The sequence below is a fragment of the Ambystoma mexicanum genome, chromosome 2q (genome assembly GCF_040938575.1).
Source record: "Ambystoma mexicanum isolate Mex_15411 chromosome 2q, UKY_AmexF1_1, whole genome shotgun sequence".
Lineage (NCBI taxonomy): Eukaryota > Metazoa > Chordata > Amphibia > Caudata > Ambystomatidae > Ambystoma > Ambystoma mexicanum.
The window spans coordinates 112,346,265-112,369,549 of NC_090924.1; the positions used below are offsets into that span (position 1 = coordinate 112,346,265).

At 46.5% G+C, this 23,285-nt stretch overlaps 1 protein-coding gene across 2 annotated transcripts in view; it reads left to right on the forward strand.

The window, feature by feature from the left end:
- The first annotated feature begins 422 nt into the window (after nucleotides 1-422).
- The window catches only part of CRAMP1 (cramped chromatin regulator homolog 1), a 1,760,184-nt gene continuing 1,737,321 nt past the window's right edge, over nucleotides 423-23,285 (forward strand). The window contains exons 1-2 of one of the 2 annotated variants that reach the window (XM_069646975.1): nucleotides 423-680; nucleotides 3,295-3,560. In XM_069646975.1, coding sequence (XP_069503076.1) covers nucleotides 3,296-3,560 — 265 coding nt within the window. In that variant the 5' untranslated portion in view covers nucleotides 423-680; nucleotide 3,295. Of the gene's footprint in view, nucleotides 681-2,654; nucleotides 2,868-3,294; nucleotides 3,561-23,285 lie in introns of those variants that run through there. The other variant, XM_069646973.1, reaches the window with a different exon arrangement.

Below are 23,285 nucleotides of genomic sequence, written 5' to 3' on the forward strand. Positions count from 1 at the left end.
CTCCCCGAATTAGACAGTGTTTCTTCGGTGTCTATTTGGTGTCTGTCAGGCAAATGTCAATCAAATAACAGAAGACCAATGAACGTACAGGTCGGTCCCTTCAGCGCGCATCTTTTACGTGACCCTTTCGTTACGTTGCATTAAGCGTCCGTCTCAACCTAGTTAGAGTTCAATATTTGGAAAGATGCTTTCCCACCCTCATATTGGCCTTGCCAATAGGAGCAAGGGAAACAAACAACAACAACAAAATCTGACCAATCAGTGTTCACAACGAATCCTGTTTTCCAATTGCAATGCACTTCCCGTCCCATTTTAGCGCGCTTCACGGGACACGGAGCTGTTGATAGGTTGAGCAGTCCTCTTCTCCACCCCCTTGAGGTATGACGCACTCCTGTCGTGAGCTGTGGCAGTGGCCAATGGCTGCATTTGTTTGGTGGCTGTAGGAAGAGTGAGCAGGAAGTGCCAATTGTTGGAGGCGGGTCTCGCGTTCCATTAGGTGCCGCTGTCTCTTGACAGTCTTTGGAAGTGGATCAGCACCAGCTGCGTTATTTGTTGTCTTCTTCTAATATACCACCCATCTGCTGAATCAGTATCCCGGACGTGAAGCTCACGGCCCGGGACACACGTTAGCCGAGGTGGTGGAGTCTGCACTTGCTTACACCGGGGCATTGATGAACCAGGTGAGGTGCCGTCAGCGATCCTTTCACTGATTCGATGTACTCCTGTTTACTTGGCATACATAAGGCTTGGAAGGAGCAAACTGCCTTTTGCCCGTGCCGTTTAGTGTTTATTCCTCCATACGCAAGTTACATTTTCACATTTCCCAGTTGCTTGCTCCTGGTGGCTCCCCAGTGCCAGATATCCCACTTTACTGCTGACTTTGGTATACAAAGAGGGAGGGTGGTTGAATGTAAGTCGTATTCCATTTTGGTGCATATGTGTGGTGCTTGGAGTCAATTTTGCGATGCCAGCCCACTAGAACTCCTGCAAGGTTATGCGTTCTCTACAGCATCAAGCACTGAAAGTGCAATGAAACTTGGACACGTTTATGGATGGGGATGTTTGACACACAACATTCACTTCCAAAAGCGTTGTTTATACGTTTGAATCTCCCGTTATGGCATGTAATGCTCCTGTTAACTCCCTTATTAATAACTTCGTTTATAAACTAAATGACTAGATTGAGCCTGACTTTGTTTAATATCACTGATGCATGCTTGGCATTAAGTTGTCGTCTAGTTATATTCCTGTTTAAATACCCTTAACTGTAACTTACGTAAGGCTTATAGTGACCTCAAAATAGCACCCGTTAGAGCACACCATTACAATTTGTGCTGACTTTGATTTTGTTGCCAAGATATAAAATGCATGCATCGCCGTACAAGGTGGTGAGGGGATGCAAATGTAGTCTGATGGCCACAATAACTGCTTGTTTGATAGCCATGGAAACGTGTCTACGTCTAAAGTGTCTGGGGAATCATATGAAAGCTTGACAATTTGTGCTAGTGAGGATTTATCACCGATCATCGATTACGGATTCTCTCCCTGGGCTGTATCTTGGATGCAAAGGATCACTTCTTGTGGCCATTCTGCTAAACGACAAATGTGATTTAAAGAGTGGTCTCTTGCGTTCCAGTGATCAATGTTACTTATACCTGACAATTGTGCCACCCCATCTTTAAGGGATACGAGCTAGGCATTTTAATAAAAATGCTATTTTAGAAGGTTGACAGATCCCAGAAACTCCTGTTCGGATGAGAAAAAAATGTTGGATCCCTGTAGATTGCATAAGAGGGGTGTGAACAATTGCTGGTTCCTCTTCTATTCCTTTGGCAATTAGGAATGTAGGAGAAGTATGAGGTCCTGGTTCAGCAAAACATTTATCATTTGCATTGTGGGGCGCCATTATCGCCCTTATGTTGGGATATGATGGTGAGCGCACTAGTGCAGTGTACATATTTGAAACTTGGTATGTTTTTCATATTGCTGACAGACACCCTATGTACGGAGGTGTGTCTCTTCACTCATGTGTTTAAATTAGTCGCGGTAACTGGTTTACATGACGTTGATCGAATTTCTGAAAGCACATTTGCTCTCTGTGCACTGGAAACGTTCCCATGTTTGTGTCATGCTCAGCGTATTTTACCACGTCAGTTCATCTTTGTTTCTATATACATGTGGGGGTACGACAGTAGCTTTAGTTGGGATTTGACCTTTCATTAGTGCTGCGAGTTTCAGTAGCCACTGCTCCTCTTTAAATCCCTGTATGTTGGTGAATTTATGGGGGGCATTGACCAAAAGAACCATGGTTGGAGTATCAATGATAACGAGTAAGAAGTGCTAATGTGTTGACCTGGGTTTATGGTGGTTTAAGAATGCTAGTTGGAGCATAATCTTTGTAGTATCTTTCTATAGGTCGTTAGCAAGGACCAAGCACTTTCTACTTGGAGGCATATGGTCCAGCAACCTACTTTAAGGCACCCGCAAAACTAAATCTCAGAAATCAAGGGCGTCCGCAGTGGAAGGGGCAAAGTACGGAATCATTATCTCTGTCTTTTGTATCGGACCATACCTCTGCTCTGCCACTCCCGATCCCTGTGTTTGGGGTACCATGCTCTAGCACTTTTAGTTGTGCAGGCTGATGACGTAGTCAGAGTTGCGCCGCAGAGTCGCCTGTGGTGTGGGAGACTATGTGGGGATATATGGGGGTGTCATCGGAGATGGGTGGATGATAACCCTAACCCCAGGGTTAAGGGTACCGAGCGCTCCCGGTTTTCAGCGGAGGGAGACGCGAAACGAGAGGAGTCTGTAGAGCGGCTCCCCCGGAACATGCAGCGCTCGTGCCCAGCCAGTAGTGCGGAGCTGTGGTGAGTTCGGGGGTGGGGGACAGATTGCTGCCCCTCGAAAGGGTGACCCAGCAGGGAAGGACTTAGTATCACCTCAAACTCTCCATACTGAAGTCTCCCCGGTCCCGACTGTGTGCTGACAACGTCAACGGTCGCGCCCCGTGTCTTCTTTGCCCAACTCTCAGTGGTACGTGGGGGGGTGAGCTTTACAGGCGGGGATATGGACCTGCAGTGAGATCTCCTTGCTGGACCCCGACACCCATAGACTCATTGTCCAGCTCGCCCGGGACATCAGCGGTGGTTGTCTCAAACAACGGCCGCCATGTTGGGAAGAGCCCTCGCCTGAACTTGTCCCGGGTGGAGTGTGGGGGGCGGAGGGGGGCTCACCTACGCACAGTAGGTTTTTATCACCAGCGGGGCTTCTACTAATTAATCTCTTCTCTCTCAGGATGACAGTCAAGCTGGGCCAGGACGAGGCCGCCACGAAGCTGCTGGGCAAGAGGTGCTCGGCTGCTGTGCTGGGAGAGGAGACTCCGGAGGAGGAGGATGTGGCACCCCGGGAAGCCCCCCTGGAGGGCGAGCAGGACTTCAAGTCCTCTGTTCAACCTTCTCCGGACCAAAGGCACTTTCTGCGCTCCAGTGTCAGATCGCACAGCAAAAGGCAGAGGAAAGATCCCGCACCAACTGCCGGAGGAAGCGGCACCAGAAGCAAAGGTAGGGGAGCTTCGACCGTGCACCTGCACATTCTTTATAAACCCAGGGCTCTTCACACCCCGTACACCTTTGCATTATGTATCCCACTTCACTGGGCTAAAACTGCACGCCAACCCCCCCGCCCCCTTTTGCGCAGGCTTATGTTGCACACGCTTCACCCGAAAACCTCGCCAGTTTGTACCCCAAACAGTATTAACGTCCCTGTATGCCGATGCCGCAAAGTATCCTATTTCTGTACACGCCCGTATGCCCTTTACGCTCTGTATCGTAGGACACGTTACACGAAATCACTCTGCACCCTCTATCACAGCACCCCAAAACCTCTGCAACATGCCCTCGCACACTTCATAACCTGCAGTCACAGCAACATAAAAAAGCACTCTTGGTACGTACCGCGCACTTATACCTCCACTATGCCCATACCAGCACTACACACTACAAGTGTACTCCACATTCCTTTACCTCCACACATTGCATACCATCCCTCGATGCTCTCATCCAATTAAACGTTGCACCTAAACTGGGATATCCAAATCCCCCACAGGGCAGCACGTTTTACATCCATTCCTGCACTGCAACCGCTTTACTCACTGACCTCGCGTGCTTACCCACACCGTAGACCCCCTTCTCCTTTGACTCCACAGTTTGCACCTTGCTGCATATTCTACCACCTTTCAGTACCTACTTCTTTCTTTGACCTGCATACATCTGTATCCCTGCTATTTGCACAATTTCACCTCAAATCTCTCCTTTAAAGATCAACTGGCCTCGGCTTTGCAACATTCATCCACTCAAACCACTGTCCTTTAACACTTGCTAACTTTTGCCAGGAAATATCATGTTTTTCGTTAGAAAATTGGTTACTGTGGAGGTTTACAACGAGATCAACAATATTTGTGGAGGATACATTTTCCATGCTTCAAAAGAGAACGTTTCCTTAGTTCATTTCTGCTCTCAGCCATGTCTATTTTGTCCATTTAATTTCAAGTTCCCGAAGGATAGGTTCCTTGGCCTAGTCCAATTAATTTGATTGATTTTGATGGTCGGTGTTAGAAACGTATCAAACTTTGGCAACATACCACGCCTCCCCGATTCATTTAAACCGTTCTTTTAAGAGCAAAACCGTACCTTTTTGATTAGACCATAAACACACTGCTGGCTATAGTGCAAAGTGTAACCGGTATTACTTTAAATAAGGCTCTGGTTGTCTGTAGATAAAGTTGACCAAAAATCCGTTCTTAACCCATGGTATTTGTTTATTAGCGTTGTAGTTTAAAATTAGTTTGTAAACATGGTAATTCTATACCTTAACCAATGGTAATTTTTCAAAAGGTCACTCCGTTTCATTGCACTATATTGACACACCATAGCAGTTTTGTTGTGTTTCAAAACAGGTTAAGGTTTTGGTTGAAGCGATAATTCTCTTTGGAGTTGTCGTGGTTATGTTGGGGCTCAATGGTTGGCAGACAAATCTTCCATCTGGGGCTGTCTCCCCTGGACACAGGGCCTGCCACACCCTGGCACAAACCATCCACAAAGGAAAACGCACAGGAAACTAAGCAATACAACCAGGGGTAGGGAAACGCGTATTGCCCAACCGCTGGACCATGGTACATGCCTATGCGCAGATGCAGCACCTGCATCCTCACACCAACACACAGGGAGGGTGGTGCTACCCATATACCAGAGCAGCAACATAGGGTACGTATCCACCAAATTCCACCCTCACACGCAAAGACTCGAACCACACGATCACTTCCACTCTTCACCCAAGTCAGAAATTCCAACCCAGGAGGTAAACCACATAACACTGGGTCGTCGCCATACTGCACCAGATCTGCATTTCACAACAGCCATACTGAAGTAAGCTGCATACACACTACACATCTCCTCACGCACACAACAGAAAACAAAAAAGTTACAAATTCAACTTTTGAGATGCTCTGGCAGCACATTACTATCAAGCTAAACTTTGAAACATTCTAACACACTATCAATGTTATCTATGACACTATACGCAGAAACTAACTGGTTGGCCAACATATATACATGCCTCAAAATTCAAGTCATTATTTTAGTTGCCCATCTGAACTACTTTGAACAGGGCAGTCTCACACTTTGTTACTCAATGCGCTCAATCACGTCCTTAGAGAGGGCTGTCGATTCATTACAAGTTCCATATCTACTGCTCACATTTCCCTTTTTGACGAGGCAGTGCAGTTAATCGAAGTACAACCGTAAACCAAGAACGGGATGTACCTCCATTTCCTAAAAGCTAGACACCTGGTACTCCTTAAAATCTAACACATAGGTTCATAGCATTGTAATGAAAACGACCCCTCTCCCAGGCCCCCGCATCTCCTAGCGCACCGCAAAACAATGAAGGTGCCAGGTGTGACATAACATGGTTGCTGAATAGTAGAACCCAACATTCAACGGGACATTCACAATGACAATGGTCCAAAAACTCGCAAGGAGAGACCCAAATCGCAACTTTAAAACACACTTCGTACTCTGCTCAACCCTCATGACAGAGGTAGAATTGTAAGATGGAACATTAATATACATTCAAAATAACATTTCTTTTTGATATGACGCATAATATACCGCACAAAAGCCCCGCCTAGCAGAAAATGAGTGCATTTCTTTGTAATTCTCCAAAGTGCAATAAATAAAACACTTTTAATCACCAATTAAAGATGGTTTTAAACAGTATGAGTATCCTTTAGTGCGACATACAAACTGCACTTCCTTTTTCCTAAATCACTGTGCTGTCCATGGATGCATCTCCTTGAATGCATTTTAAAACAAAAATATAGTCCTTGCAAGTGCGCAAAGGTGCGCCACCATAGATGAATTAAATTAAACGTAATTGTTGCCTTTCCCAAACACAATACATTCTAAACCATTGAACCTCTGATAGCTACAAAAACATTAGTTGTCAAAACGCATCTCGCGCACAACAAGCCTTTAATTCTCCTTTTCTTTGTTTCTCCTCAGCAGGCTCACTTTGCTCTCATGCATTTTCCGATATGTCACTGATCAATACTGTCACTGATCAGTACACTAATTCACAAGTTAACCTTTATCAAAACTGTTCCGTGATATTGATCCTTTGATTTGTTCAGTACTAAACGTTTACTTTTGATCTCGTATACACAAGCACATATAGGCTCTTCTGAGTTGCTTTAAATTTTGCTCAAACTATTCTATTCACCTGCGCGTTCTTCAGTAGATGTAGGGTAAGGGAGGTCCAACAAACGCCAGCTCTTCCAAAACCACACAATTTTGTAGTAGAATGAAGGCCACCTGTGGCATTGTGCGCAGGCACTTTAATGGTGCCTCTCCTCGAACGCACTTCCATCCACTGGAAGTGTTGGCAGTTGACATAGTGGCATTACGTTAGGCCCCTCGCTGACGTCATCGTTTGCAATCAAGTGTCCGAGAGGAAGGACTCTCGGGTCTCTCTGACACACTGTCAATCGACCTCAATGCTGCTGGCTCCGACTCCGTGCAGCCAATGCTGTCTTGTGCCGATGGACACATTTTCCAGGGGCAAGTCGGCACAAAGTCAAGGGCCCTCCTCGCCATTCCGTGGCACCACGGAAGGGAAAACCTACTGTGGACACTCACCTGAGCCCAGCGCAACAGGTCAGGTGAGGCAGACCCCCCACCGTTTAAAAACATGCGATTTGTGGGCCGGCCAGGTTAGCAACCCACAGGTGGCTCCTGCTCATTTCTGTACTGTTGGGAAACTTCTCAAGTTCAGTGGAGATCAATCATTATATCTCAGCAAATTTTGGGGCCTACTTTTCACTTTACGATGTCATTTAAGTCCAATCTGCTGGATGAGGATGCAATGCCTTGGACAGGTGGGGGAATGATGGGTGACTGACTATAGCTGCCCCATCCTCCTAGCTCTCCTTACTTGTTTACTTTTGCTTGTTCACCTGTCCACTCCTGCTGCTGTCCTGTGACTTTACTTTTCACTTGGCGTGGTTATTTCTGGTTTTCCTCATCACCATATGTCGTGGTTATGTTGGGGCTCAATGATTGGCACAAAGACCAGCTGTGTAGTTTCAGAAGTGGAAGGCTTTATTGTACTTATATACAATTGTACAGATCCAGTTAGTTGTAGTTATGGTGCAGGTACGAAGACATGCAGAAATTAAGTGACACCCACCGGCCATCCTCTCGCATCCAGCTCAGGCCTCCAACTAACACTCCACACAACTCTCTCTCAGCATTCTCCCGAGCTGTCTATCCTAACGCTCACCAACATTCTACAAGCATACATGAATGACCAGCAGAACAGGACAAGACAAGACTACTCTACAACAGGAGTGTGTGCTGCATGCCTCACTTTCAAAGTATTAGGCCCGTTTTCCAAGCAGTTTTCCAATCTTGTATATTTATAATTTCATAGTTCAAATATATAGCCAGACCATTTGTGTTTTTTTCTTTTTTCTTTTTTTTTCGCTCGTCCTGTAATCTAGTGCTTTCATAAGGGGTTTTCCTCCAACATATACACAGTATACTGCAGATTATGGCATGCCACTGCTTCATGGACAATACGCCCTGTGCTTAATTTCTAAGTAAGGCTTTTTGTATGGCTCACACTATTATCCAAATTGTCTTGTGCACTGTACAACAAACATTGATGAACGCAAGGGTGAACTGTGATAAAGTCTTAATGTTTTCTTAACAGATGTGTAATCCTGTCTACCAATTTAATGTGGTGTATTTAAAAGCCATGCTTGAGAAATCTTTTTCCATAAATTAGGCATTTGGTGTGAAGCCGGCCAATCTTTTCACCTGTTAAGATATAATCCAACACATAGACAATCTGATACTTAGATTTAGATTTGCTGGTGGAGTAGAGTGTGTGTCAGTGCGCTATGTAAACATTTTTGATTTTGACTTTGAATACCGTCGTAGCGTGTGCTAACTTAGCCAAGCTTTGTTGAAATAATAATTTCCTTTTGAGGTCCAGAACTAATTGCATCATGTTGGTTTGTGATGTCGTTCAAGGCAGTATTGGTCAATATAGTTCAAAAGGAATTCACATAATTTAATGCACGATCACAAGGCATCCCATCGCAGCTGCTCAATCATGTTTCAAATGCAATGCTGGAAGAGGAAGACAGGATCTGGTCTGATTTGAACCGAGTAGAAGTTTAGATTACTCTCTAAAAAGCAGTTTTCAATTAATGTATTTTTTACATGCAACCGAGTATGGTCTGTATTAAACGGTCTGTTATCGTGGGCAAATCTTCATGTTGTTGAGAATGCTCCAGGACATGAGATACTCAAAAATGTGTTGGATCAGGATAATGCACGATATCTACCCAAAGTGAAAATTGTGACCAATGCACAAGCTAGTAATGCATTCGTTTGTACCATGAAAGCCGTTTAGGTTTGTAGTGTTTATTTTTTTTATTTTTTCAAATATATATTTTATTTATTATTAAACAAAAACACAGTAACAAATAGTAGACATTGGCACAAGCTTAAAGGCACAATTCATTATAATGATAAAATAATCGTGTGATGGTTGCAAAGTTCATTCGTAGTGTTGTTTGACCATGGAACTGGGAGTAGCAGAGATGGTTCCATATTGGGAAGGATATGTCAGTTCGTGGTTCAGTCCAGCCAGCGGGCGGTGGTTTTTTTTTGCGTGAGGGCTGGGTAGCGATCTGCATAATCCATAAATGGGGCCCACATGTTTCGGAAGGGATTGAGATTGCCCATGCAGAGTGAGGTGATCCCCCTCCACTATGACAATGTCCCAACACTTGGCCCACCATAATGGAATCGAGGGACTTTCGGGATATTTCCAGAGGCGGGCGAGGGCTACCTTGGCTGCTGTTAACAAGTGTGTGCAGAGGCGGGCTGTATTCCCTGACAGCGGTAGATCCCCATCACCCCTGTCCTCCAGCAGGATGATTCCGGTGTCCCATGGGATAGTCAGACACGTGATTGCCTGCACGTGCTTCAGCACCCCTTTCCAGTAATGTGCTGCTTTAGGGCATTCCCATAGGATACGGAATAGCCAGCCCTCCCGCGGGCATCCTCTCCAGCAGTTCGGTGATGGGGTTTCGCCCGCTTTGTATAACTGGGCTAGGGTAATATAGTACCTGAAGCATACCTTCCCTGTTTGTAACACACTGAGTGCTTTTATGAAGTCTTGACCATATTTTACTCCATGTCTCCGGTTCAAGGGGCCGCCCCAAGTCCCTCTCCCAGTGCAACATGTATATCTTTCTTTCGTCTCTGGGCTCGTTTTTTCTAAGAGTCTGTAGAGGGCGGATATCTTGCTCCTTGGGGGCGGTGGGGGGGGTGTCAGTGTGAGTCCCAGAGGTGTTAAGGCTCTGGACCTACGTTCTTTAATGCTGCGCTTTGAGATCCAATGGCGAATCTGTGCATAGTGGAACCTCTCCTCCTCGGGGATTTTGAATCTCGCTTTGCAGTTTTCGAATGAAAGCGGTCGGCCCTCCTCTAGAAAGTCGAAATTCTATGTAGGCCGCCCTCCTTCCACCTGATGAAGCTGCGATTGCAAAGGCCAGGGGAGAAACCCGGGTTATCCCAGAATGGGGTCAGTGAGCTTTTGGTTCCACATTTCCTGGCTGCAGATCTCCGGCTGTCTACTGTGTTGCGTGTTGCTGATAGCGGATTCAGGGCGGTTGATGATCTCCAGGATTGGATATGTGGTAGGTCGGACAGGGGTGCCTTGCATCATGCTTCTTCCAGTTGCAAACAGCGTGGGCGATTTGCAGTGCGTGTCCTAGAGAAGGCATGTGCGAGCTGGGCTGAACGTCTGTATCTGGAGACGTCCGGGACACCCAGTCCTCCTAGCTGTTCACTCCGGGTCATGATTTTCTTTGCAATGCGAGGCCTTTTCCCCCCCCCAAATGAATTTCATGACTGCTCGCTGCAAAGAAATAAGGTATTTTTCCGGGACATGGGTTGGTAATGCATGGCAGTGGTATAACACTCTGGGAAGTAAGTTAATTTTCACCGCCGCCCCCGACCCAACCAAGAGATCTCCTGTTTGTTCCGCCGTTTCAGGTCTGTTCGGAGTGCTTTGAATAGTTGTGGGAAATTGTGTTTGTAGATCAGAGCGCTGTCTTTGGGAATATTAACCCCTAAGTATTCGAGTGTGACGTTTGCCCATGGGATATGTAGGTCGGGGGACAGAGTATCTCTCCGTTGCTTTGGAAGGTTGATCGACAGAGCTGAGGACTTACATAGTTCACTCTGAACCCGGAGATTGCCCCAAAAGCCTCAAGTTCAGCGAGCAGGGGTTGCAGTGATGTATGTGGGTCGGTGATGGTTAGAAGAACATCATCCGCATAGAGTGCCACTTTGTGCTCTATCCCACCCACGGTGAGCCCCTTGATGTTTGGGTTAAGGCAGATCTTCTCGGCGAATGGTTCCATAGATAAGGCGAACACCAAGGGTGACAACGGACAACCTTGGCGGGTCCCTCTAGAGATGGGGATGGGCATTGATTTCCTCCCGTTGATTCGGAGTTGTGTGGACGGGGACACATAGTTTGCCATTATCCAGGATATGAAATTATGGCCCAGCCCCATGCTGGTCAAGTTGTTTTGGTTGAAGTCCCACTTTACAAGATCACACGCTTTATGTGCATCGAGGGATATTATTAGCATAGGTGTCTTCATCCTATTCGCGGATTCAACGATATTTAGTATGCGCCTGATATTATCATGCGTCCCTCTGCCCGGGATAAAGCCTGTTTGGTCAGGAAGAAATCTCCCCAACCTGGCTGCTAGTACCTTGGAGTAGATTTTACTCTCGGTATTCATTAGTGCTATGGGCCTGTATGAGGCCGCTTGTACGGTGTCTTTTCCCGGTTTCAGGAGCAGAATGGTGGTTGGCTCAGCCATGGAATTGTTACCTTTTTGGTGGATAGGAAGGAGTTGAATAGTAGTGTTAGTTGCGGAACTAAGATGTGAGCGAATGTTTTGTAGAATTTAGCTGTCAGCCCATCCGGGCCTGGGGCTGTGTATTTTAGAGACTTTATGGCCTCGAGGATTTCCTCTGTAGCGATCGGTTCTTTTAGGGAGTCGAGGGGGGGCTGTGACTTGATGCTAGATAATGTTGCTGTCGATCTCTGTCTTCTGAAGAAGATGGTGGCCCCTGCATGAGAGATTTGTGGTGGCCTGCTAGGGTTTCAATTATGTCAGAAGTGGTGAATTTGCTTTTCCCATCCGGCCCTTTGAGGCGTATGATATTGTTTCTACTGTGTGTCTTCTGTAGTTTGTATGCTAATAATCGGTTTGCCTTATTACTGTTAGGATAATAAAATTGTCTTGTGTACGCAAGGGCCTTTGCTGTACGGTCAGCCCAGTGCATTTCCAGCGCCCTTCTGGCTTTTTTTGTTGCTCCCTGTCCGCCTTTCTAGAGAATTGGGTCTTTAATTCTTTTTCTAAAGCTGAGACTTTGGATTCTAAAGCTTGTGTGTACATTTTGGAGATTCTGGCCTGCTCAGCGGCTGCGCTAATAAATACCCCTCTTATTACGGACTTCATGGCATCCCACAGTAGTCCTATTGTGATTTCGGGGTTCTGGTTTTCTTTGAAGTAATTGTTTAAGGCATCTTCGGCTTCTCCCCTAATCGCTTGATCTAATAGGAGGCTATCATTGAGCTTCCAGAATCTGGAAGGAGGGTCGGGCCCCCCAGAATTGACAGGTCTGCCGATACTGGTGCATGATCGGACACCATGCGCGTGTGTATTTCAATGTTGCTAAAGCAGGGGAATAAAGTGCTGGTGGCTAGTAACAGATCAATGCGGGAGTGCCCTCCATGCGCGTTTGAGTAATGTGTATAATCGCGGGATTCTGGGTTTGCTACCCTCCAAATATCTACTGTGCCCGATTGTCTTAGAAGCCTGGCTAAGGCCAGACCGCGGGTGAAATCAAGATTGGATGGGGGCAGCGATTTGTCCCTTGTGGGATCTGGGGTTGTATTAAAGTCCCCCCTCTTCCCCCCCCCGACTAGGAGGAATCCTGTGGTGAAGGTTAGCAGTGGTGGGAGTAGCTCAAGAAGGAATTTGTCCTGATTTGTGTTAGGGGCGTATATCCCCGCGATCGTAATTGGTTGCTCCGCTATGTGCCCACGTATGAGGAGATATCTGCCTGCGGGATCCTTTTTGACCGTGGGACTGGACAGGGGGAACTTGTCGCTTAATAGGATCGCCACACCCCTTTTTTTCTCGCCGCTGGAGGCGAAGAATTTCTGCTTGAAGCGTTTAAATTTGATTCAATGCTCATCGGCTGGTAGGAGGTGGGTCTCCTGGAGGATTACCACATCGCCTTTTAGCGGTGCCAGCCTATTCTCCACCGATTTGCGCTTCCATGGCGAGTTAAGGCCTTGGACGTTCCAGGTCAGAATGCGGACATCTCTAGCGTTGTCCGGGCCTGTTGACTATGGGGAGGGCGATTGACTTTGTGCCGATAGTGATGTGTAGCAGTAGGGGAGCCTTTGAGGGGTTCCCATGTGTGTGCAGTAGAGTGCTGTGGCTACCGATGTCTGCGCGTAAAACTATAACCCTTAACTGGGTTCCCTTGGGATCCAAACTATTCCCGGTCCCTTCGAATCCCCCCCCCCCCTCTCAACAAACTGTTGGAATGAGACCATAAAGCTCATTCGCGGGGTTACTAGTCAGCCCCGTCATCGGAAGCACTTTCAGCGGAAATGGATATCTGCAGGGCTGCGACCCCCCCCCCCCCCCCTGCCCCCCACCCTCCCGGCTTAAAGATGGCACCCGTGAATTTGAGATGGAATCGCGTATGGCTATGCATATGTGGTCACCCTCATGGGTGCCAGCTCCCGCCCCCCACCCATTGGGAGGAGGCGGGGGATCTATCGCGGTGCTGGCTCATGCGCAGCACTGTGGAGCACCATGGAGGTATGGCACTAACCTTTCTTGTACATTTCTGGCAGGCTGCCGGGGCTTCATAATCAGTTCCGATATTGTTGCCTCTGGGGGCCTTGAGGCCTGCGGCGCTTGCCGGTACGCGACCAGCAGTTAGCTGTTGGAGAGCTGGGTAATGATTGAGAGTGTGTAGCAGGCTCAGAGTCCTGGTCGGTGGGTCCCTTTCCCAGGAACCGCTCTGCCTCCTTAGGGTTACGGATTTGCCTGCAAGACGCTTCCCATTCGAAGCACAGGGCTGTTGGATGGCCCGAGCGATATTGTATTTTCCTTTCCTGCAGCCATTCCGTTAGGTTGCGGAGCGCTCTCCGTTTCTGGAGGGTTATACTTGCGAGGTCTTGGTATAAAGCGTTGTTGGCGCCTCTGAAGGTGATCTGCTTCAAGGATCTGGCCTCCCACATTATCTCCTCCTTGACCCTGAAGAAGTGGATTTGGGCGAGAACGTCCAGTGGAGAGGATGATGCTTGTCTTGGCGCTGTGCGTTGGACTCTGTCGATTTCTAGCGGGGCACTGTCCGGTAATGTTATAATGAATCTGAACAGGTCTTTGGTGAAGCCTTCCAGTTCCGCGTTCGTGACTGTGGTCGGGATTCCACGAATGCGGATGTTGTTGCGCCGGGATCGATTTTCTATGTCCTCTTGTTTGCTTTCAAGCGAGTCACATCTAGCTTCCAGGGCCGCTATTCTATTTAGGCCACATTCCACCTCAAATGTGTTATCTCACAGGCCGTTCTCCACTTCCTCGGTGCATTTTTCTACCACCTCCACTCTTCTATCCAGTGAGGCAATCTTTTTGGTGACCTCTTCTGTGCCCTTTTGGATCTCTTTGGTGAGAGCTAGTAGAAGGTCTTTTAGATCTGTCTTGGTGGCGAAGTGATCGGTCTGCGCCTGTTCCGATGCATGGGCGCTGCCGGCTGTTGCCCCTCCAACCGGGTCTGGTTTTCCTGCTTTGTTCTGGCACGTGTTGGTCATCATTGTTGTAATGTCCACCTGCTTTGCCGTTTTGCTGCTTTTGGACATAGCTCTGCCTGTCAGGGGGGGGTGTAGGTGCAGTGGTCTGACTACAGTTCCTGGGCACTTCTGCGGATAGGGGTTGAAGCTTCGCCTGAAGTGTCTCGTGATGGGGTGGGGGGGGAGTAGTATGAGCCTCCGCGATGCTATGTCACCTGGACTGGAGTGGGGGCTGCTGGTTGTGCCGTAACTGTGCAGTTTGCCCTTTAGGATGGCCCCCTTAATGATCTGATGCTCTCCGGTGCTGCGTTGAGACGTGCTTGTGCTGCAGTTCCCTTTTTGCCGGGTCAAGGCGCCCCCGCCTGGTCCGCCCAGGGAATCCCTCGAGGTGTTGTGCCCGGTGTCTGCGTCGGAGTGCCAGGAAAAACTCTGCCCACTCTCCCCATGTGCCTGAACTGTTGCTGCAGGCCAAGAAAGGAGGAGAGCCTGAAGTGGTCGCCACTGTAGTAGAGGACGGCGTGCTGCTGAGCTTGCGGGTGAGATTGCTAATTCAGCCGTGGATGTGCTTGTCTGTGTTGGCGCCTGCCGGGAGGCATTCCCATGTGGGCTAGAGAGCGCAGTTCTAGATAGCCGATTGATAGCAGATGTGTTGGGGCAAGCAGCTGTTGTCTGGCGTTAGCGCGAGCTGCAGACTAACCTTTGCGAGGGTGCTTGCAGGATCCACGAGTCCCGGGCGCCGGCTGGTGAAGCGCTGAGGAGACCGCCAGCCGAGTGCTCAAGAGTCCGTCGCCGCCCCCAGGATCATGAGGGAGCGGGTACCTCGTGTCTTGCAGGCCTTCATGAAGGGGCTTGGGTGCAGACTGCTTGCTTAACTTTGCTAGGTATGATATGTGGCGTGTGGTCAGCGCTGCCACTGAAGCTGGGCGACAAGAGGTCCCCCTGGAGCGGGGTGTCAGTCCGTTGGAACGCCGCTTTGCTGCACCTGGCCCCGATCCCGCAGGTTGGTGGCGGCTGTTACTGGGAGGTCTCCGCCTGCTGGTCTTCCGGAGCTGTGATCGCGGGGCTTCTTGGTCCGCGATGAGGCGGATCACGGTGTTGCTGCTCTTGGGTCCCTGCAGCGGCCCGTGGCTAGCTGGTGCCGGCGACGGCAGGCAGGGGACGCGGACCGTGCTAAACACAGCGGCCCATTCATCCCCCTCCCGCCCCCCCGTGGGTGCAACTGGTCTGAGCGCCCGCCTGCCATCTTTGCTTCTCTTTCGCCTGGAGACCCGGAGCCTGCACGGCCCCGGGGGAGTCCCAAGTTGTCTCCGACTCAGCTCACCAGGGGCAGGAAGCGTTCATGCCCCTGCCGTGACAAGCGCCGGCTCCACGGCAGCTTTCATCCGCTGGATTCCGCTCTGACGCCGAGGCTGTCCAGGAGCTCTTAAGGAGCCATGCCGCACGGTCGGCTCCCGGCCACGCCCTCCGTTTGTAGTGGTTTGTATGCCCTTAGGGAATGTGTTTATGTATTACATACCTACCCATTTTTAGGTTGTGTGCATGTTTATATGTAATGTGTCTTAATTTGAGTGGGGTGTAGCCATTGATGCCTGCTGCCCCTTCAGTCCTGGGAATACGAGAGCAAAACCTTTTTGCGCCACCCCGCTCCGCTGGGCACTCAAAAGGATAAGCAGGTTACGCTTGGAGTGCATGGCAACATGTGAAATTCCGTACACACGCCTTCTATTTGTGCGTCTTTATCACTCAAGACTTGAGCACAGACTTACAATAACGATTGTAATTGGGGCCTCGAATGATTATCTTTTTTTTTTTTTTTTTTTTTTTTTGTTCCTTCGTATTGCAGGAAAATGACCCCACAGACACAATCCCTTTCATCACTCACCTGACATAGCCATACTGCCCTATCCATTCTCTCTACAAATTTACCAACATTACACACTTCCTATTCTTGTGTGCTCAACTATTGATGTTGAAAACGATGTGGTGGAGAGATGTGGAGGTTGCTTGCGGATTGAATGACATGTTTAACTAATTGTTACTAAGATGCATTTCTGTATTGTCTTACGTTTCACTACACACTGCGAACATCATCTTGAAACCATCAGTATATGTCACTGAATTTTTGGAGCCAGGACTAGTATTTTATTTGCAATTTATTGCTATGCCATTTCGGAAAGTGCCTTTGCGTCCTATCAATGCTATAGCCTACATATTATGTCTGGTAGCATAAGAGCTACTGTTAGCACCAAGGTATTTGTGAAGTTAAATTGCATTCAGTCTCTAGCGTTTGTGTAAACGGGGAGTGAAAGCAGGGGTTGCATAAGAATAATCCCATCCTGCTGTAGTTTTGTTTAGATTGTGAATTGTTAAGTCTTGATTTAAACTATGGTGTAGCTTCTCCCGGTCTTGGACCCGCCTCCGCTGGCCATTATTATTTTAACCACTTCAACACAGAAGTGACGATCATTTGTCTACATGACTGTATGAAAAGAATCAGATTTCAAATACAATATTTTACAGCAGGGTATATAAGAGGTTTTGTTTGGTATGAAGTAATATTGTACACACCTCCAGTTCATCCTTTACAAACATAAGGAGTTTCTGCACATTGTATATGCAGATATGTGAAAAGTTGAATTTGAACACTGTTAACCCCTTCTTGTGTTTAAATACACACCTCTAGACCAGTTTTTGACTCAATTATGTATTGTTAAAATCATGGTGCTCTACTGTGTTTTCTATGTTTTCCTCTTCACCTAAACATTTGATTCTAATTGAATGCTTGCTTTAACAAAACCTATAAGAAAAAGCCACTTAAGAAATAAAAAAAGCCTACCATAAAAACCAAACATTGCTAATGGTGGTTTTCTCACCTCATGATATGGATCTTTGTACCTTTTCAGAAGGTTAAATCATTTACTGCTCTATATCGCTTGCAGCATTAAATTTTGGAAGGACATGACCACCCAATATATACATATTCTGATCTCTCAGCCCACTATATCCTGTCCGACTTTAGGGCTGTCCCTCCAGTTATAAACTATGGTGTTGTGTGGCAGAGGTTGGGTTTTCTAAGATATGTCCAGTTTTTTAGAAGTCTTATTCTGCTATCCACCAAAAGACATGTTTTTATGGAGGAAACCCACACTTTGGTAGTATTGTGAAAAATACACTTGCAGTGTGAAATCAGTTTGTTTGACTTTGATCAAAATTGTCACTAGGTTCCAAAATTCAACAAGATTATTCAGTCAACTGATTGCCAGCAAGTCGTCAAACATTGTCTTTCACCCCCCCCCCCCCCTCCCAAATTGAAATAATCGGTAGTGTGTTTCAGAGTGCACGTTCAGATCTTGAGCTGGAGGTATTTCTGGGGAACCAGTTAAGCGTGATTATGTTTTTAAGTTCTAAATGCTTTGAACTGGGTTTTGTTTGCTTAGAAGGCTGCTGAACAAGGCAATCTGGACTGCATCAAGTAGGCTCTTGAGTTGATAACGGGTGTCGGAAGCGGAACGCTCCTCGTTTAGTGTGGGTATCCGTGGCAATCTTTCGCCACTCCAGTGATCTGACCGTCATATGACAGTCTATGGCAGAATCCATTTCTGTGTGTCACAGTATACAAAACAAGAATCATTGAGGGTTATCATTAAGCTGTTTAACATGCTTAGAAAGCATTCTGCGTGAGCCTGATTTCAATATCTCCAAATCCAACCTTCACAGGTATGCTGCAACGGTTGTTCAAATCTAGCAAAAGAAAACTAGCATCAAACTATCTCTGCAACAACCTGTGGGACTTTGTGAATTGGACTCCCATTGCGAACAGATTGTTCATCGTTATCTCCCTTCTTTGACCCTTATCGCTTGCTTCTTTTATATCCGTGAGATTACCCGAACTGATGGAGACAGCTACCAGGAACACAGTGTCCTTGCATCCCGTAAACTGTGTGCATCATTGCACTCCCTTCCCAGCATGGCAAAACTCAGACCGTTAAACTACTACTAATTATTGTAGTACTAAATGGTTGTTGCATTTTTTAAATAAACATATTAACCAGATGGCATTCTTTGTTTGTTCACATGGCAAGTCTACACATGTTTCTTGCCAGCATAGGGACTGCATCAGGACCTAGTAACATTAACACCTTAACTGCTGAGGTGTTTCCCCTCTCAGTGCTGAGACCTTTTTTGGACATTTTTGTATGTCGGCATTGAATCCTTGTAAAATTTTCTGTTACAAGTGATATCCCGGCCAAACTTGCACCGTTTTCTTTCCAAGTGTAGGTGGCCATAACACCACCAAGAATTCCTAGTTGGCTGTTGGGGGGAGGGCGAGGGGGGGGAGGTGAGAAAATAACCATAAAGTGACCACATTTTGTGTAAATGCCAATAAAATTATTTTTTGTTGTGTGGGGTTTATGAATATCAACTTCTGGTAGGTACCCTGCGACCACATTCACCTGCTGGTGTTGCGTATCGCATGCGTGTACATGAGATTGGAGGACAGATCCCCCCCCCCCTCCGTCGTATGCATGAAGGACATTTCTTTCACACAATAACTGCGCAACAGGTATAGTGAATGATTTGTCTAGTTATTTTAATTTGGTCATTCAACTCACGTAGGAGAGCCCTTTTTGATAAGACGTGTTTCGGCACGTCATCTGTCTTTTTCAAATCTGGGCAATTAGTGTTACAACATCACACATAGCTTTCATAACAAAGACAAAAAAACTAAAACAAACGTAGTTTCATATAGCCATACATATTGCAAATCATGTCATGTTCAGAAAAATAATTAGATCTATTCACATCACAGAGAAGAGGAAGTGGTGATGGGGAGGATGGTTAAGGTCAGGTGGAAAAAGCCACATCAGACAATAGAAAGGAGAGAAAAATACACATATAATATACGATTAGTAGAATTTCTATGTGGCTTTTTCATTTAAACAAGAAAAATGTCTTGTCATTTTTTATTATATACTATCTATTACTTCCACTTGTAACCATTAAACCTTATTCCATTTTCATGTGTAGACTATACTTCTATGTTATTCTTCCAATAGTTTTGTTGCTTGCCACTGTAAGCCTTTATAGTATTTCCTTTGTTTAGATTCAATATAATTGGATATTCGCTTACCATATGTTTTTCAGTTCTTATTTATTCATGTGTTTAGTTGGCAAAAGATCCTCGGGTTCAATCCCACCTGTAATATATTATATTTCATTGGGATGTTCCCATAATGTTGTAGATTCCACATCTCCATCATAAATTCAAAGTAATCATGCATTCTGTCTGCCCGTACACCCTTAAGTATTACATACAGGCTTACGTAGATATGCAGTTTCTAGCTTCTCGAGTTTAACATTTGTTAATATTTACAACGTGTCAGTTTCCGAACGCGTGTGCTCCTCTGGCTCTGATTTCTAATGTGGTATATACCTTCTTCTATTAATAAAGTTCTGTTTAGTCTTGCATCCAAATAAAAATAACAGCACGTCAGTTTCCCGAACGCGTGTAGCAGGCACGCTGTCTTACATGCCCAATTTCCCCCACTGGGCCTTTCGTCTTAAAGCTAATTTCTCATATCACATTTTGGTTGTTTTTGACTTTTTCTGTTGATTTTATGTAAATGCCTTTATTTTTATTGATTGTTTTGTGTATCATGTTATGTTTTTGGCAATTCTCTGTGTAGCCCAGCCTCGAGGAAGACCAGCAACTGCCGAAACGCGTGTTGGCACAAGGGCACTTGCACTACTTGAACCATTTTGAAGCAACTACCGATGTATGAAATGAAAGCAATCTTATAAGAGACATTTCTTTATTGAAGTGTCCTTCCTTTTAACTAACTGAACTGCTATGTCTGGCGGATCTCTTTTGGGGAGATGCTAGGGATATGTGCACGAGGCAGGGTACAGAAATCTATTTATTGGTCATTTTGAAGCCGTTTATACATGGAAAAATGGCGTTTCAAAGCGCCATCTGTCGTTTGTTTGTGGGCTCTGGGGAAGTCTACGCGCACCTGTCTCAGCAGCAGTTCAACCCACACTTTCATTCCCCAGTGTAGTTGAGTAGCAGCTACTCCAAATTGTTATCTAATTTGACTAGTAACCACATCTCGCACTGTCCTAATCCTCCTTTGTTCTACATTTGGGTTGTACCTGTGGCATGTAATGTTCTCCCTGGCACTTAGAAGCGAAACGTCCTTTGAGTTTGCACCTTATGAGACTCCAAATAAATAAAAAATGTTCCTCAACTAAAGCGAAGTGCTATGGGAAATGGTTAATTTTTCTATGTTCTTCCTAGAAATAGTCACGATTGGAAGTCGTATTTTATTTGAAAATGACTGGTCAATCAAAAACGTCTCACATGGCCAAAACATGTAATTTCGTAGCTTATGGAGCGAGCTTCAAAACTAAGCAAACACAAATTTGATGGCTTTTTGCCTCTAAATTTCATGTTTCCTTCCTGTTTACAGTGACTCCAAAACATGGCCATACACTTAAGGCTGGGGACCCACCTCTGGGCTTCTGCAGCTCCTTGTTCTTTCCCTCTGGTGTCTACTGATGCAGCTCGGCACACAGTCCGCTCTATACTCTGTGGAGTGCTATGAAATGACTGAAAAATGACTGCATTTCTTTAGGTCGAATTTCTTTTTTTCTTTTTTTATAATGTGGAGGGAAGTCCCTCGCCCTGACCACATTTCCGTACCTTCAGCTGTACTTTCCTCACTCCACCCCACATCTATATATTTAAAATGTAGTAAAATACCTAACAAATGTGACTAAATAAATTCAGTAATTTCTCATTAGGTATTTTTGTATGCGATTATTTCTGCGGATACCTTACTTTGTCACTTCTGACAGCTAGCTGGGCAGTCACAGATTTTTCTGTTTGAGGTCTGACCTGCTACAGTAATACCAGCAACAATTTTAGTTTTGATGGTATCACAAGTATGACACTGACACAAGAGGTACAAGTTTCAAAACCTTTATTCAATTTTCTGGTTTTGGATAAAAGTCCTGCTTTTCCCTATAGCTATGATGGGAGTAGTCTCTACCATCAAATAATAAAGAAAAACAGTCCTAGTCGGTCTTTGTCAAATTAAAATGCCCTATACTTACAAAACCTAATGCCTACCCTATCTCTTATACAATGAGCTTTTCCAGGAATAACTCCACACACAGGCCTTCTGTCCCATCCGCAATTCCCACGATTCTCGCGATGCTCCTTCTCAAGCGCTCCTGAGCGTCCTCTGCCCCTTTACTCCAGAGTTCATTGCTGCTGTGGGAGTATGAACTGCGGCCTGTAGCACCAAGACTGTGTCCTCCATTTCCCCCACTCTCCTCCCAGCTTCCGTGACTGAGACTTTCTTGAGGACGGCTCTAATAGGGGTACCTCAACCCCCACCGTCTGAACCGTCTGGTCGTGGATTCCTGAATTGCTTACAGCAGCATCTATAGAGTGATGAAGCTTTCTCTCTCCACGACTCTCCCAGTATCCCCTGCAAGCTGCTGCGTCTCTGTCTGGATGGCCTGCTTTTACCACTAACACAAGACCACCTCCCAGTGGAGCCTAGCTCGCAGAGTGGTGCTCCAGTCCTTGCTGTCCATTTTACTTGGGCAGCCGCCACCAATACGGCGCTGCTACAACACAGGCACCTCATCGGGCCCCCAAGCCAGTGTGAACATCCGTCCCCAAACGGAGCACCCCAGCACTCTGAGCAACCACACTATTGCTTCCAGACTCCAGGGGGGCCCAATCCAGTTTAGGTGTGGCACGCTCCACCTGATGCCCCCTGCTGCCTCTTCTTCACTGTGCGATCCACTCCAGTTTACCGGGAGCACCGCCTGATTTCCCCACCCCCCATTTCAGTGCATTCGGGATGGTGCCCATACAGGCACCATCCTCGAATTTCCTAACGTCTGCCTCCTCTCTCTAACTAACTAAAAGGCCTCTCAGTGGACCCCGCTGTGACCGCAAGACACTACAGTTCAAGTGCAGGTCCTATAATTCCCTCACAACTAGGATGAAGAAGAGGGATGCAGAGAAACACTACTGTGGAAGCGGTCAACTAATTAGTGTAGATGTACCTTGGGTGCAGGCATTAGGAGTAGAGAAGAGGAAGAAGCCGCGCAGGCCGTGGTTGCATCCGAGGGGGAAGCCAGAGGCGAGAGAAGATGCCAGGATCCCTGAAACACCTGAAGTTGTGCAGAGTTTGCGCAGTGGGAAGCGGAAGTAGTGAGGGAAGTCTGACCTTTAGAGGTTCCAGGTGGCTAGGTTGCACCTGACCCTTTCCCGGAGGCTGTCTACCCGACCACAAGGAGCCACAAGCACAGAAGACCTACGAACACTGAGCAGAGCGTGATCAAGCGTACCCAGTGAGTTCACAGCTTGCAAGTGATTATGGAGCGATCTAACACAGTCTGTGTGTTTACGACAGGCAGTTACACTCTCGTGTGAGTGAAAGCAGCAGTAAAGGTATTTTTGAATACTGAGCTATACGAAACCAACAAAAGTTATACATATTGAATCAAAGTGACTATGCAAATAAGCGTATGAGATTGTGGAAAGCCCAAAAACCCAGTGGGGGGGAAGCTTTAGAAGATCTAAAAGCATAGCAAGCAATACCCAAGCCAAGAGTGTATTAACAACCAACAATACCAATATAACAAACAGCGCTCAGGGCAAGAGGGGAATATTGGGAGGCTTAATGGTTGTAAGACATGCTGCTTATGTGCTAGGAAACACAGATCACCAGGTGATAGAAACTTACATTTCCAAAGCCAAGATGGAAGAAAAGTGAGACTACATTTTGATCCCT